This window comes from Apteryx rowi, unplaced genomic scaffold, assembly GCF_003343035.1.
Source record: "Apteryx rowi isolate R43461 unplaced genomic scaffold, aptRow1 scaffold_355, whole genome shotgun sequence".
In the NCBI taxonomy this organism is placed as follows: Eukaryota; Metazoa; Chordata; class Aves; order Apterygiformes; family Apterygidae; genus Apteryx; species Apteryx rowi.
In genome coordinates, this window is record NW_020450030.1 from 814,962 (window position 1) to 829,646 (window position 14,685).

Below are 14,685 nucleotides of genomic sequence, written 5' to 3' on the forward strand. Positions count from 1 at the left end.
TAACCAAAGATTTACTCTGCCTCTCAGCCCCTTTTTCTTCCCCCTAAGGATTAAGGGCCATGGAAAGCAACCTCCCGCGCACGGCCCTTCAGCCAGGCAGGGCCTGCACCTGTGCGCGGCTGCAGAGATGAAAAGCGTCCAGCGAGCCCGGCTTTATTCCCCGCGCGGCGATCGGCGCGGCCCGCGGCGGAGCAGCCCCTTCAAGTGCCTGGCGCAGAGAAGCCGCCGCGCTCGGCATTCACAAGCGGCCTCTCCCGAATAAAGCCACCAGCCCAGACCCCGGTACCCGTACTTCGCCAACAGCGGCTCCAGGACTCAAGACAACAGTCCCCGTTGTTCATCGCTACGGCTCGTACTTCGGCTCGGCTCTTTCAGGCTGAGCATTGTGTATTTTCACTTTTTCTTGCTATAATGAAAGCCCCTTTAATTGGTACTTAGATTATCTATGTGACCCAGCCACCAGGACTCTTTGAATCCCGCACAGTTCAAAGTCGTTTCAGCTGAAGTCTATCTGCCTCTGTGCACAAAGTTTAGCCTATGGCTTCCTGCATCCATTACTTTAATTATTCACCAGTTCAGTAAATCTCCAATCTCTACCAGGACTGCCCTGTGAAAAGATAGTAAGCTAAGCTTGGCACAGGGTAAGCCTCCCTTTTATTCTTAGTACTCCAACAAGCCCATTTGGAGGGAGAGATAAGGTGAAATTCCTAATAAAAAACTGGAAAAAAAAAAAGTGTGCTTTGTGAATGTTGATAAACTGCTTTAGCTGTAAATGGTCAAATATTTTAGGCAAAAGGAAATGCAAATATATCTGACTGACAAGTCTATCTGAATATTAAGTTTCAATGTAATAAATATATTCACAAGTTTTAAAAAATTCATATCACACTGGTAGACAGAACTCACACTGCAGCTGTAGTATTTCATTAACTGTTCAATGTTTAATCTCATTTTGTGTAGAGAAAAAAATGTTTATTGTATCAGCAGATTAAGCTTTCAAACTCACTTATTGACATGTATAAAGGATACGATCATCAGTAAAAAATAAACCAAAAAAACTTGTTAGACCACCAATAAGTGAATTAAGCTATGTTGTTTTATTATTTATTAACATGCTTGTAAAGTTGTTCCACCCCCCCCCCCCCCCCATAGAGACTATTAAAAACATCTCCCCTGAAAAATAACAGCAATCTCTAAACCTGGCTACAATTTCAGTTTTTACTACAGGTAGTGTTTTTAAAAATACATCAGCTGAAGAGCAGCTGCTCTTTAACAAAGTACATTTCATCCTGCTTTAGCTCTAGGATGCAAAAAAACCTATTCAAACATGCTTTGTAGACCAACATTATAGCAAAAAGCATTTCTAGATCAGCACTACAACAGAAGGCATTATTAAGGACCAAGAGCAAATTAAAGCTTTTAGATAGCCTTGACTTTCCTATGTTCCATTGTATCAAAGAAAGTGGATATGTGCTGGCTAAAGTGGATGTGCATTTCTGTAGCAATGCCGTTTCCCTGGCCAATTTCCTACTCCTTTTGAAGAATTCAGGCAGTAGCTACTACAATCAGTGCACGATATGCTGTCTCTGTTTCAAAACTCCTTTTTTCTTATGAAAGGTTACATATTCTTATCAAGAGAACAAATCTGGCAAAACAATCTTCAGGAAATTTTTACTGCTATAAAATGCCTGTTGGTATGTTCTACAAACATTAGTAATTTTCTATGAAAAGCCTGAATTCTCTGTGTTTTCCATGAGAATGTATATGTTGGGAAACATTTTACACAGGAAAAATACATTTGTTGCTTGAATGCTGTGTGTGTTACTTCAGAGAAGCTTTAAAACAAATTCAATATATTTAAAATGCTATATAAATCAACATTCAGGATGAAGGGTCAACAGGGGTTAAACTGTCTGTCCTTCTTGACTACATTCATAAATGTCTTTTCTAGCTGTACTTGTAGAAGCAATTGCAGCGTAACTTGGATATTAAAACCTCCAAGGAAACCAACAATAAAAGCTGCTAAGAATTTCACAAGTTTTTTTTTTCTTTAGGTGTTAATTAAATGATCATTTAACACTGAAATGTAAACACAACATTTTCATCTACTGACAGCATAGCCTATTATAAATCCAGGGTAATAAACGTCCTGGTGTTAATACTCTGAACCAAGTTCCCACAACACACTAAGATGCCTTGTCATGTCTAAGGTTAAGCATCTAGACACAAAACAAAGATTGTGCCTACTCGACTTCCAGTTCAATTTTCCCATCGCCCAGTGACCTAGGTAACACTTTGAGCAATAAAGAATAAATTTAATTTCTCCAGCATTTTGTGAGGATTAGGAACAATTGTTGGCCTGCAATGACTTTTTATCCTTGGATTCTTTCTCTTCCAGAGCATTCCCCCAGTTCTAAAAGAAAATTCTGATGGTTTAAGACACAGAACAAACAGAACTTTAAATTAGGCTTTTTTCAATCAATTGGAACTGTTGAAGGGAAGCAATCAACTTTTCTTTGGACTTTTCTCAGCTATTCAGTTACTTCAGGCTTTAATCTTCCACTAGTAGAAGAAACCTACCGTCATAAGGAGAAGCCTCTATATTTTTGCATTTTCCCTTGGTCTGATTTATTCCTTTTCTTTCTTTTTTTTTTAAATTTTTTTGTTAAATCAGGATGACATGGCTGCACTTACATGTCCACTCCATGGAATCAGAGACTTACAGATGTCCTCTTTATAACATTTCACACCATGTTTTTGCATCACATAATAATGGTATTTCCTCTGACATGCCTTTTTACTTTTCATTACTTCCTTCACTGAGATTCAGTTTCCTACTTAACTCCTGCCTAAAAGGTTTCCTGTATCACAGTTTACCAAAGCTTTCAAGGTTAACCCTCCAGGAACAACCCAGGGACAGATTCAGACTGGACACTAATATGGTTACAGATGATCCAAAACAAGTTATTTTAATTTTTGCATTTAAAAAAAAGGTTCTCAGATCTGTGCTTTGACAGCTATCACCTCAACAAAAACACTGAGGGTAATTATTTATGCTTGAGGCCAGCCAGGTTAGTATAACCAGGCCATCTTTACTAAAGTATAAAATGGTGGTATTCAAAGTAATTGAGATATTTTAAAAGTCATTCCAAAACTGCAATGGCTTGAGTGAGGTAAGCAGTTCTTAATTCAATTCATGTTTTCTCATTAGACATATTGAAATAGCAACAGCTAATAGTGTAAGAGAATTTGAATACCAGAGATGTTTATGTTAGTCCACGACGTTTATGTTGCGTTTGCTTGGTTTGTTTTAACCTTAATTTGAAAATCATGTCAAGGTGAGTAAACAGTTTGGGAATGTTTGTTATAATGAAAATCAATAGTTTCAAGTATCTCTATGGATGCCCGCCTGCTGAAGATAGTCAACTATGGTATTTGGTAACGCAGTTTATGTAAAGATGTAACGATCTGCCTGGTAGCACAGTGAGCTTGCAGCCCTGGAATTCCACCTAACCCACCATTTTATCCTATGGCAAAGGAAATACTGCCGGGGGGGGGGAACTATGCTAAATTATATTTTTATAGTTAAAAAAAATAGAACCAAATTTAAATGCAATTTAAAGATACTTCCCAATTATATCAAAATTAAAAATACAAACATCTATCTTGAGTGAGCAATTTCACAAGAAAAAAGTGCTTCCAATTAAGAAATACCATATTATTTCTTTGAGTACCTATATTTAACCTGACTTCTGCATATTTGGTAAACCATTTCCCCTAGCTATTGTTTTCCTGTACTACCTCATGCTAGGTGCTGCAGAAATACCAAAGAAAGCACAGCTCATGAAAAGCCTATAGATTAAGAGCCTAAAACACCAAAAGGCAGGAAGAGCAATGTAGTTAAGCTTGAAGTTCCAGGGATATTATCAAACACAGCGATTAAAAAAAAAATAAATAAATAAAATAAAATGTAATATGACTGTTTCAAGAGTTCACTCTGGTTCCACCAACACTTCTATTTAACTAATCTAAGGCTGAATGTTTGCTGTTGCTAGGTTGCAACCACTGCAAGTTTTACACCAAAAGCATACATATAATTCTTACTTCTGTTCTCAAAAAAATAAAAGTCACCTGAGGCACCACACAATTTTCTGCAGTACCTCCAACATCTCTAGAAGTCATCCTGCCATTTCTTACTCTACAAGTAGCCCTTATATCTGAAACAAGCTGTAGTGGTATTTGTTTCTGCTCACTACTTTGTAAAGGGTGACTGAGTTTTTAACTTCATATCATTATAGCAGGGAATGAGAACAGGCAGAATCAGGTGATGGGACGAGAGGACAAATGCACCGACAAGGTAACTTGCATTAAGCATTCCAGCTCCTGATTCACTTTTCTTTCCAGATTAAAAAGAGCACATGGCAGAGAAGCAATAATCAATCCCGAGGAACTTCTATAAGAGATTATCTTCTAGATCTCCCATACCAGATACAAATGCCAGAAAAACATATTACAATCCTAGCACTGTGAGCACATTTTTTGGTTACTCAGTTTCTTCTTAGAGATAATGAACCTTAGCAAGCATACTTTCAATACCTATCAATTCTTACATTTCCAAATAGTCTTTTCTTTACCTATGGGTCATAATTTTAGCAAAATAAAATTCACTGAACTGTAACTAACAGTGGACTTACAGCATAGTGAGCCAAACTCACTCTAAAAACATTCTAGACTGGTGCCATAAGACCTTGTATTAGTGACAGTGCACAGATTTAGCAAAGCTATGATAATGGTGCTTTCACGCTGCAAGAAAGAAAGTAGTAATTAATCTAGTCTATTATATTAGGGATTTCCTTTTAATTAGTGGGTTACAATACCAGAAAGACAAAATTGTACGCTCATTTTACACATATACTTTGTACAGTATCTCTTTGTTGAATAATAATTTTGAAAGATAAATTTTCTAAGAATTATAGTCACTGTTAAAAAATGATGCTAGTGTAGTAACTCTAGTAATTAAAACCTGACTAGTAATAGAATTGGTAAAAACTTAACAACTTTACTATTTGTGAGCTGGTTATTTGTTTAAATAAAACAATTGAAACATTCCTATATTTGAAATTGCTGTGGTAGAACAACACAAGAAATCATAACATTACCATGATGAATGCAAAATGCACAGAAAACTTTTACCTTTAAAAGAAAAGATTCAGATCTATTACACAAAAAAACCCCAAAACGTATTATATGGAGACTGCTACAATGCACCAAAATAAATCATAAAAAAGGAAACCAATCACTGGAGAGAGGGGGCAAAATTTGGTGAATTCATAATTCGTGTGGAAGTTAGAGTTCTGACGTTCTAACAAACAGAACTGTCGCACATCCAGCACACTTCTACCATAAGGTGCAGCATACTGTAATATTATTGCAGCACAAACAGTGGAAACCTACCAATTACTCTTATCCATCAGCAGTTCCTTTAACAACCGACTTGCAAAAGCAGACAGATTCACTAATAATTGCCTTCTGAATAGGGGAAACTCATTCTTGCTCCTCACTGGATTTTTAACAACCACAACCACCTGTTTGCAGTTGGAATAAGAGATTTCAGAAGCCTGAAAATAATAAGCATATTCTAATGAGAGATTTCTCCATTGAGTTGTTAGAAGGGATTTAGAGTATTAGAGATAAATGATCTCATCTACCAAATTATTACTGTAGCTTGCCATAGTTACAGCTAAAAGGGATATAACAATATCAAACTATTTAAGCTGCAAACACAGCTAACAACAGTAAGGAGACATGGTAGTTTAAAAACATTTTTAAAGTTCTGTTTTAGCATCTTACACCACCTCTTCTGTATTCTCATCTCTGATTGCTTTTGCCAAGAGGAAAAAAAAACAACAAAAAACAAAAACACCCCACAAAAACCCTTCAGCTAGGAAGACACAAGTGCAAGCGATGCAAATCGTAGGTCCCCCGCAGCCGTCGGAAAAAAACCAGCTTCGGCAGCCGCCCGGAGAACTTTGCTGCTGCCCGCGCCGGCACCGGCAGCGTCGGCAGGCGGCGGCGGCCGCCGGTGGGAGCGGGCTGGATGAGTAATGATGTCGATCCGACCGGACAACGGTAACCGTAGCAACTGTAACCTGCAATTCCTGCCTAACCATTGTGCGATTTATTGTGGCAGGGGCCAAAGAGGCCAGGAGTAAAATGAAGCAGAGAACTATGGTGTCTGACACATCTAGTACCGCACACTTTAATCATAGCTGGCAGAAATTAATTCAGGAGGAATTTTTGCAAGGGCCCCCCATGCCGGGTTTTGTTGTTGTTGCCGCTGCTGCTGGTGTTCTGGCCTGGCCTTTTTTTTTTTTTAAATTCTTAGCTGTTATGACTAAGTCACTAACAGACATCTCAAAATTGTGTGTTTATTAATCAGACTATATTAAGACTTTTTCCTCCTTTAGAAGAGAAATGTTTTATTCATGACATATTTCTTTTTAAATACATTTATATTAGAAAGAAAAGGTGTCTAATATGTCAGAAGACTAGGAGCGCATCCACTAGTAAAATTGTTTTTTTTCAGAGCTAATACTGCCTAACTTATAAAACAAAGATTGGTCAGTAAGGGAACTTACCCTCATTCCCAGTGCAAGAAATGTAAATCAAAAGGCACAAGCTGTGTGCAGGGAATTCAGTATCCTTTATATGCCTCTAATGAAGGTATATTTTAAAACCACATTCTCAAACGGCTTTGGGTCCAGCACTTGGTATCCTGCAGCAAATGACAGTCAATGAACTGTGATCTAACCAGCCAAAGTAAGCAATCAAAATCCATTTGCCTCAGATAAGTACTCACGAGGCTGTAATCGTTCTCTGTGCTAAAGGTATTATTGCTGATGCACACACAAGTCAGTGGGAGCGGGCACACGAGCCACTGAAAACAACACATACCATTCTCACAGGAAAAAGACTTGCTGAACAAGCACTTACATTATCCCAAGGGATCTACTACAGCACCTATATTAACAGTACTTTGTCAAAACACACAGGTTAGTGTACGTTTTTCCTTGAAAGATATCTTACAAGATAAGATTATACACCCTACAGCATTCTTCATACTATTTTTAACATACTACTTCCTCTAAAAATATTTACACCAAAATGCCTTTGTAGATCGACTCTTAACGGGAAATCAGTTTACGCTTTGACTAAAAATGTCCTTTTTAGTTTTTCCCAGGCATTTTCTTGGAATATGGAAAAAGCTAAACAAAAGTAACCTGTATGTTAATTCATTTAATTGATTTTGAAAATCAAGCGTCTTTAGACAGAGAAAATTATGCACTGTGTCTTTTAAACTCTCAACCTATCGCTTTCCTTTACTTACACTTCCCATCTGTCAACAAGTGCTTGTAATTTTATTACACTGTCCTGTAGTTTATGCAGAGTTGGTATTATTTTACAGAGTTCTGTTAATGGACTGGATAAATGGTAATGCTATTTAAACTAGTCTCCTGCTCCAGCAAACACAGCTGCAACTGTACTACTATTTCTAGGCAAACATCTTGACCTGAACATGCAGTGCTCTCTCAACCCGTCCAAAGAGAAATTGGAGCAGACAGCAAAGGGAAAGCATAGCTGGCCGCTGGCGGCAACCAACTGTGTCTAATCATAATTCATATACAGTGTACCCTCTTTCTTTTATATTGCATTTAGGCTACACAACAAGCATATGTGCTTCTTCACCTGGCATCTCATTTACAGCCAAGGGTCAAATGGTAATTATTATTCACAGAAGCTCAATAGTACATTGAAAACTTGCAGTACACACACTGTTTGATTAGCTGCTAAATGCCAAAAATAAATACTAAAACCAAAGCATATTACACATTTTAATGAACATGTTTAGAGAGCTTTAGTTCTCCTTAAAAAAGAATTGGATATAAATATGTATAAGCTTACACAATAATACATGGAAAAAATCCCAAATCATTTTACACCCTACATAGTGGTCAAGCTAAATAAAATCTGAACGCTGACTAGGAACATTTAACTCACATCAATCCCTTTGGTGCCCTGACATTTTTTAAATACAAACTTAGCGTTAAACGAACCTAGATTTTCAGTATCACTAGTATTTTCTTTTAAACATGACTACATTATAACCAGACGTTCACTTTCATGGTCTGATCAACAATAACCCTGAGGCAGAGGAAATTTAATACTGTGAAGCCAGTGATCTCTTACTTTCCACCATATATATGAACAGTTGTGTGCTTTATGTCAAAAGAAATCATAGATTTAAGACTAGCATCTATCACATAAGCAATTCTGAATTAAATATGTTCAGATATGATTTTGCCTGAAGTGTTCATCCATTCTTCCCCTGCGAATTATGGCTCATTTCTATTTTATATGAATTTAGATAACAACCATTACACTATGGGTGGAATAATAACATTATCATAAACCCTTTTCATTTTCCTTCCTGATGGAAGTAATGTCTCCATGATTGCTAATGAAAATTACAGAAAAGACTGAATTGTTAATATATAAAACTACATATGAATATATTGTAATATTGTAGTAGAGCAAAAATATTTTTGTTTGTCAGAACAAAAGCCTTCAGGAACTCTCTGGCCTAGTAATTTAACAACTCATTGCATCTACAAGGAAGTTTTGGAAACAAAAAAACACATCAAAAGCAAAGGAAAGAAAAATACACAGAACTAAATGTTTATACCAATAATAGAGTCATTTTCAGTTTGTCATTTCATATTACTAGGAGAGGAAAAAAGAATTATTATTTTGTAATATTAAAACAGAAATCCACTCCTAAAAATAAAAGCTTCATTATAAAATTTGTTCAAGAACATTTCCATATATTGAAGTAGAAGCGAATCAGAAGAAACCCATCTTCCTTCACCTTCACCCATTTTCCCAGCACACATGGGGTAAAATCAGTAAAATCAAATCAATTTATTCAGTGATTATTAAGATATACAAAATGGTCTACTTGCTTATTCAGACTGGTCTGGCCACCTAAATTCAATTTCAACAGCAGAAATCCCACCTGAAGACTAAAGAACTCTGTCAAACGTACGTGTGTGTATCTTTAAATTTTTAAAATGTCTGAATTCGCACCTCCTTTCGAAGCCTATTTAAGCATATCAGGTTGTGTCCTTCTCATGCCATAGACTATGACTGAAAGTTACCTGGAAATTTATTTCATTACAATAAGTGAGCATATAGATAAAAAAAATTAACTGAAATCAGCATCTGAACTTCATTCCATGTTTACACTGCTACAGAAATAAGTGGATTCTCAAAAATGGCCAATGGGTCAACATATTAAAAAATGTAAAATATTATCAAACCAGAGGAAAATCAAAACTAAACCTCATTACTCAACTTCATAGAGTTTTTTTAAGGTAAAGTGTTTCATAATCTTTTTTTTCCCAGAGTTTAAGTTGCTACCTTTCCTTTCTTTGCGAGGGAACCCAGGAGAGAACTCCACAGCCTACCACTTGCCAACACTATGATTTTTCTGGTCCAATGTGTACATATACAAAAATAGAACATCAAAAAAATCAGGTTCTTGTACAGTGCCGTATCACTGGGTCAGAACCTTCAAAGTCTTTTTTATGTCTTTTAACACAGAAAAAGGAAAACAGGAGAAAAGCAAAGCTGAAATATTCTTTCAACAAGACTTAATTTACAGAAGCAGGAATGGATGAAACAATGTTTTGTCACAGTCAAGTATCAGCATCTAGGCTAGAAGATTTTTTAAAAAATCTTGCAAAATAAGTGAAGAAAATACTCAACTAACAAAAAAGAATCATTAATATTCCTGGATGCATTTTAGCCTTGTTACATGCAAAACAAAAAAAACTAATACAAGACAGAATAACAGACCATGTCCCAATTTTCAAGAATAATACTTATTAGGTTGTGTGTACTTACAGCCTGTATAACTTCGGCGTCCCCAGAAAGAGTAGTTCAGAGAGCAACTGAAGGTTATTTCTGTTCAGACGCCTTTTGAAAGAAAGAAAAAGTTGTGTTAAATACAAGTAAAGTGCTACAGCAATGCAATGCAATGCAAACATTTTGAGCAGGCATCACTGAGCTGTAATATGCTGATTTTAAAGCATAGAAAGGCTATGCAATTCTGGTCCATTAGCGGAGACATGGTCCAGCAGTAAATTTACCATGCACTAATTACATTTTCTGGTTTCCCCAACTGAGTGTATTACCTATTTCATTTTATGAAAGATTATTTTGAATTTCTGTAGTGTGAATCAGTCACTAAGTTGGGACTCTACCCTGCATAAACAACTGGAAAACTAAAAATATAAAATCAGCAGAGTGACTTTTAATTCTCCACCAACTTTGTGTTCCTCTTGGTATAATGAAGCAAACAGGCAAACACTTTGTGACCATGAAAGGCTGTCCAAAGGAACATTTATCAGATACATGCATCACTAAATTAAAGCTATGAGAGAATCAAACTAAAGATCCATATAATGTATTCAGAAAAAAAGCAAAAAAGCTGCTATAGAAATCCTCATCAAATGAAAGTCACAAAATCAAGAAGTCTCAACTTACATTTGGCATTACAGTTTTTTTTATGCAATATTCTCTGTATCTTTAAAAATATACCAAAGAAAGTTAAATTTAAAAAATTAGTTGTGCACTGCAAAGGAAAAGCTGCAACTGGAATTTGGAAGATGCCCATTTGTCTATGAAGTTTCTCATTGAACATACCAACCAGGGTCAAATCTGTTTAGTCTGAGGTGACAAGTTCAAAGCCCACAGTATCATAGCCATACCCAACAATACAACAACTTGCCAAAACAAATACATTCCATCTTCTTGATTTTTTAAACATACAATGCAGATTATTCTTTGCCAGCATGTATAAATGACAGCCCTGGGACCACAGTCATACCATTCAAGAATTCAAGCTCAAACCATTTTTTTTGTTTGTTTTTTGTTTGGTAATACACACACCACCTGCCATTCAGGCAAAGCAAAGCTACAGAAAAAAACTCTATTTCCTCCCAAGAACCTCATCACGAGTCTCAGTTTGCAGTGTACAACGATTACATTATACATTAACTCTAAGACATTCTTGGATACCAGACTGCCTGGTATTATCTGATATTTATTTTATCCCTACAGCAGCTATATTATTTAAGTCACTAGACATCTACCTACACATTCCACAAGGTTTAAAAAACAAAAACAGCATTTGGACAGCACTGATACAAAGAATTTCTTCTCTGCTAGTCTTAGGGATGAATTCAACCAATTGAGCCTGTTTAGCCTCTCAGAGCCTATTTTTCATACTATAATAATTGCTGTTGCTCCATTTAAAGCTCCTTCCAATTTGGACAGAGAGAGTGAGAGAAAGGAGGAGAACTATTTAGGACAAAAAAACCCTCCCCTTTTATATTTTTGTAAGGACCCTATAGATTCAGATCCTGGACAATAATGGTCAGTTGTAACTGAAGGTAAAACAAAATCACTAATATTTCTATTTTTGTAAAGGCTCTATATAATATAAAAAATGCAATGTAGTACAGTGACATAATATCAACTGATGATATGGTTCTTCAGGCAGGCTGCCTTTGCTTAATGCAACAACAGTCTTGCAAGGACACTGACCATCATTTTAAAAGGATCATACAGGCCAAATGTTTATGGTAGTAAATAACTTTCTATACAAGCAGTTAATATATTAGATCAGGAGTTTCTATTAGTACTTACAGTACTCGCATGACCCACACAACTGAGTATGATTTCATGAACTAGACTTCACAGGAAAATATTTTTTTCAAGACTAATAAGTAGCTCTGTTAAAAAAATTAACACTATGAATTAACATACATGTAAGTGAATGTGGAAAAAAGAATGTGGGGTGAATCTGAAATACACATGCTGTTAGTACTGCTTCAGTGTCAGAACAGCATAGCTTCCAGTTGCACAGTCAGTATGGAGAGTTTGAACTCTTTGGGAGGTATAAGCACACACAAGGACTCCAGAAAATATGTCCCTAAAGTGTCATTTTCAAAACAGTTAGGAGAACTATATATGTTGAAAGACATGGCCAACTCCTTAGATGCATCTTTGCCTCATGCTCATTAGATTAAATTTGTCTGAAGTAGCAGTATCTATCAGAAATATATAGGCATAATGGAATAAAAGTGACACAGACACGACCCCCTTCCTCCCCACAAGTTGAAACCTGAGGTAACTGCAGGTTTGGAAGAGCAAAGGTGGAACAAGGAATCCATGCTAACAAATTATGGAGAACTATAGTTATTGTCGAGAAAAACAAAAATCCCACCACTTTTTCTTTCAGTATGTGTCAGCAGAGAGGCCACTGCAGCTAGCTAGCAGACAGCTTTCCCCTTGGGACAATACAAGAAAAGAAATTTCAGTTGCATCAACTGAATTACATTTCTGAGAGAGCAGGTAAGTTCAAGGTATAGTACTGAAGAAACAAGGATGAGATAATTCCATATTGTGCCTTTTGCTTTCCTGACAGAGGTAGAAAAATTTACTCATTTCTCAAGCAGAGGGAGAAAACTCAGAAGTTAGTGGCATAAGTAACAGAAAATGTAATGCAGAATCCTCTCCAGTATTTCAATACCTTGAACTGGAAAAACCCTGGGTAGTGGACAGAAATAATTGGATGACAGTCTGAAAGCACTGAATTCTGTCAACAAGACTGAAGCACAATAGTAATTTATATATAATTTTTTTTCCCCTCCTATTACTGAATGCAGCTTTAGGAAGAGCACAGGCAACCAAGAGACTGGCTCAGATGAATTTTTGAGCTCTTCATGATTAATTCAAGCAAGTTCCACATACTACCTAAATTACATAAAAATATTTTAAATACTTCAGCTTAAGGCTCCCAGAGCTCAGTCTTCCAAACAAAGCAGTAGGAGACACAGGGAAATCTTTGACAGATCGGTATGTGAAAGCAGTTTTTAAAAGAGTTTGATACTAATGGACAGAGAAAACAAAGTAAGTACAAGCAAGTAACAGGCTGCTCCAAATTGGACAACAGTAAAGGTAAGCAAAAAATTGGCTTGATTTAAGGGATTTATGTACATCTGTGATGGCTATCACTGTTGATAAGGAAACTCTTTTCATTGTTATGGGTTCTAGAGAGCAGATTAGTTTTGCAGAAGCAGCTGCATTATCTGAGTTTTTCTTGTCTTCTGCATGGCACCAGAGGGTATACAGAGGATGATCGAGTTACAGGCAGAATAAATTGTGGAGTGTGTCATAGTCCCAAACAGTGATAGGTTTCCTAACACAATGAGGTATGGCCATGCTGCCAGTCTGTCCTGATGTCATCTCAAACTCTCAAGCCATAGTGACTTCAATCAGCATCAGTCAGGTGGGGGAGTGGATCAAAACTCTTAATTACACTATCTGCAATTGCTACAATTCACTAGCAGGTCCATATGTGTTTTCCACATTTGATTCCGCCTTACTGTAACTTTCTTCTGATCCCACAGTAACCAGCTGTATACAGCAAGGGAAATCCTTCTTTCTTCCCACAGAGCCTGCTACCCTGCCTCTAGTCTGAGATGACCTTCATAACCAGGAGCAGTTCTAGTAACAGGGCTTTGCAGTAGATGACAGTCTACCATGCACATCAGAGAGCAATTCAGGTTGGAAAGACCTTAGGAGGTCTCCAGGCCAACCTCCTGCTCAAAGCAGGGCCAGCTGTGAGGTCAGATCAGGCTGCTCAGGGCTTTATCAGATAGTTCTTGAAAACCCCCAAGGATGCATATGGCACAGCCTCTCTAGGCAACTGACTTGTTCCAGTGCTTTACTGTCCTCACAGTGAAAAAGTTTTTCCTTGTATCCAGTCTGAACTGCGTTTCAATTTATGCTAGCTGTCTCACCACTGTGAAGAGTCTGGCTCCAGCTTCTTGATAGCCTCCTCATAGGTATTAGAAGGTTGTTATTTGGTCCCCCACCAGACTTCTCTTCTCCAGGCTAAATAAGCCCAGGTCAAATATTTCCACTGGGTTTTAAGGCAATGCATCTTCTACTAGTGCACAATAATTGTTCAAGTACATGCAGTTCTAGGCATAGACCCCCTAAAATAAAAGCCCTCAAATATAACTTGAGTACTGTTCTAAATTAAGCACTGTTCCAAGTAAATTACAAATGAAATTTACTCTTTAATTAAAAATAGTCTGTCCCATTCGGTGCACAGAGACCAAGAGCCTTCTCTAAACAGGGCAAAAATATTTTACTCTACCTCCATTGCTTTAAGGATAAAAGGTTTCCAACTCACAAAAAGTTAATGATAGCAGAATCCATTATTCCTCTTTTGAAGTTAGCTGAAATAAGCAAATACACTATCTGTGCATAGTAACACACAGTACTGAATAGCTTAAAAATTCTGCTCTTAAAGGAGCACATCTCCATTATATCCCCAGAAGACATTACTATCACATACTTAAAAATACCACATAACATCTTTCTGTTGGAGTTCTTTTGAAAAAACGTATAACCTTTAAAAGCACAAAAAAAAATCACCATTAAATTTCAATTTAATATGAAAGGATATTTCAGTAAACAGAGTGTTCAAGAAGCAGCACTTTGACTCACAATGCTCACAATGACAGACCCCACCACACTTCTGATGTAGTT

The 14,685-nt window shown here is 36.8% G+C and overlaps 1 protein-coding gene across 4 annotated transcripts in view; it reads right to left on the reverse strand.

Moving 5' to 3' along the window:
• The window catches only part of SLIT2 (slit guidance ligand 2), a 257,438-nt gene that overhangs the window by 227,911 nt on the left and 14,842 nt on the right, over window positions 1-14,685 (reverse strand). For all 4 annotated transcript variants that reach the window (XM_026072976.1, XM_026072977.1, XM_026072978.1 and 1 more), the window contains exon 4: window positions 9,964-10,035. In XM_026072976.1, coding sequence (XP_025928761.1) covers window positions 9,964-10,035 — 72 coding nt within the window. The remainder of the gene's footprint in view (window positions 1-9,963; window positions 10,036-14,685) is intronic.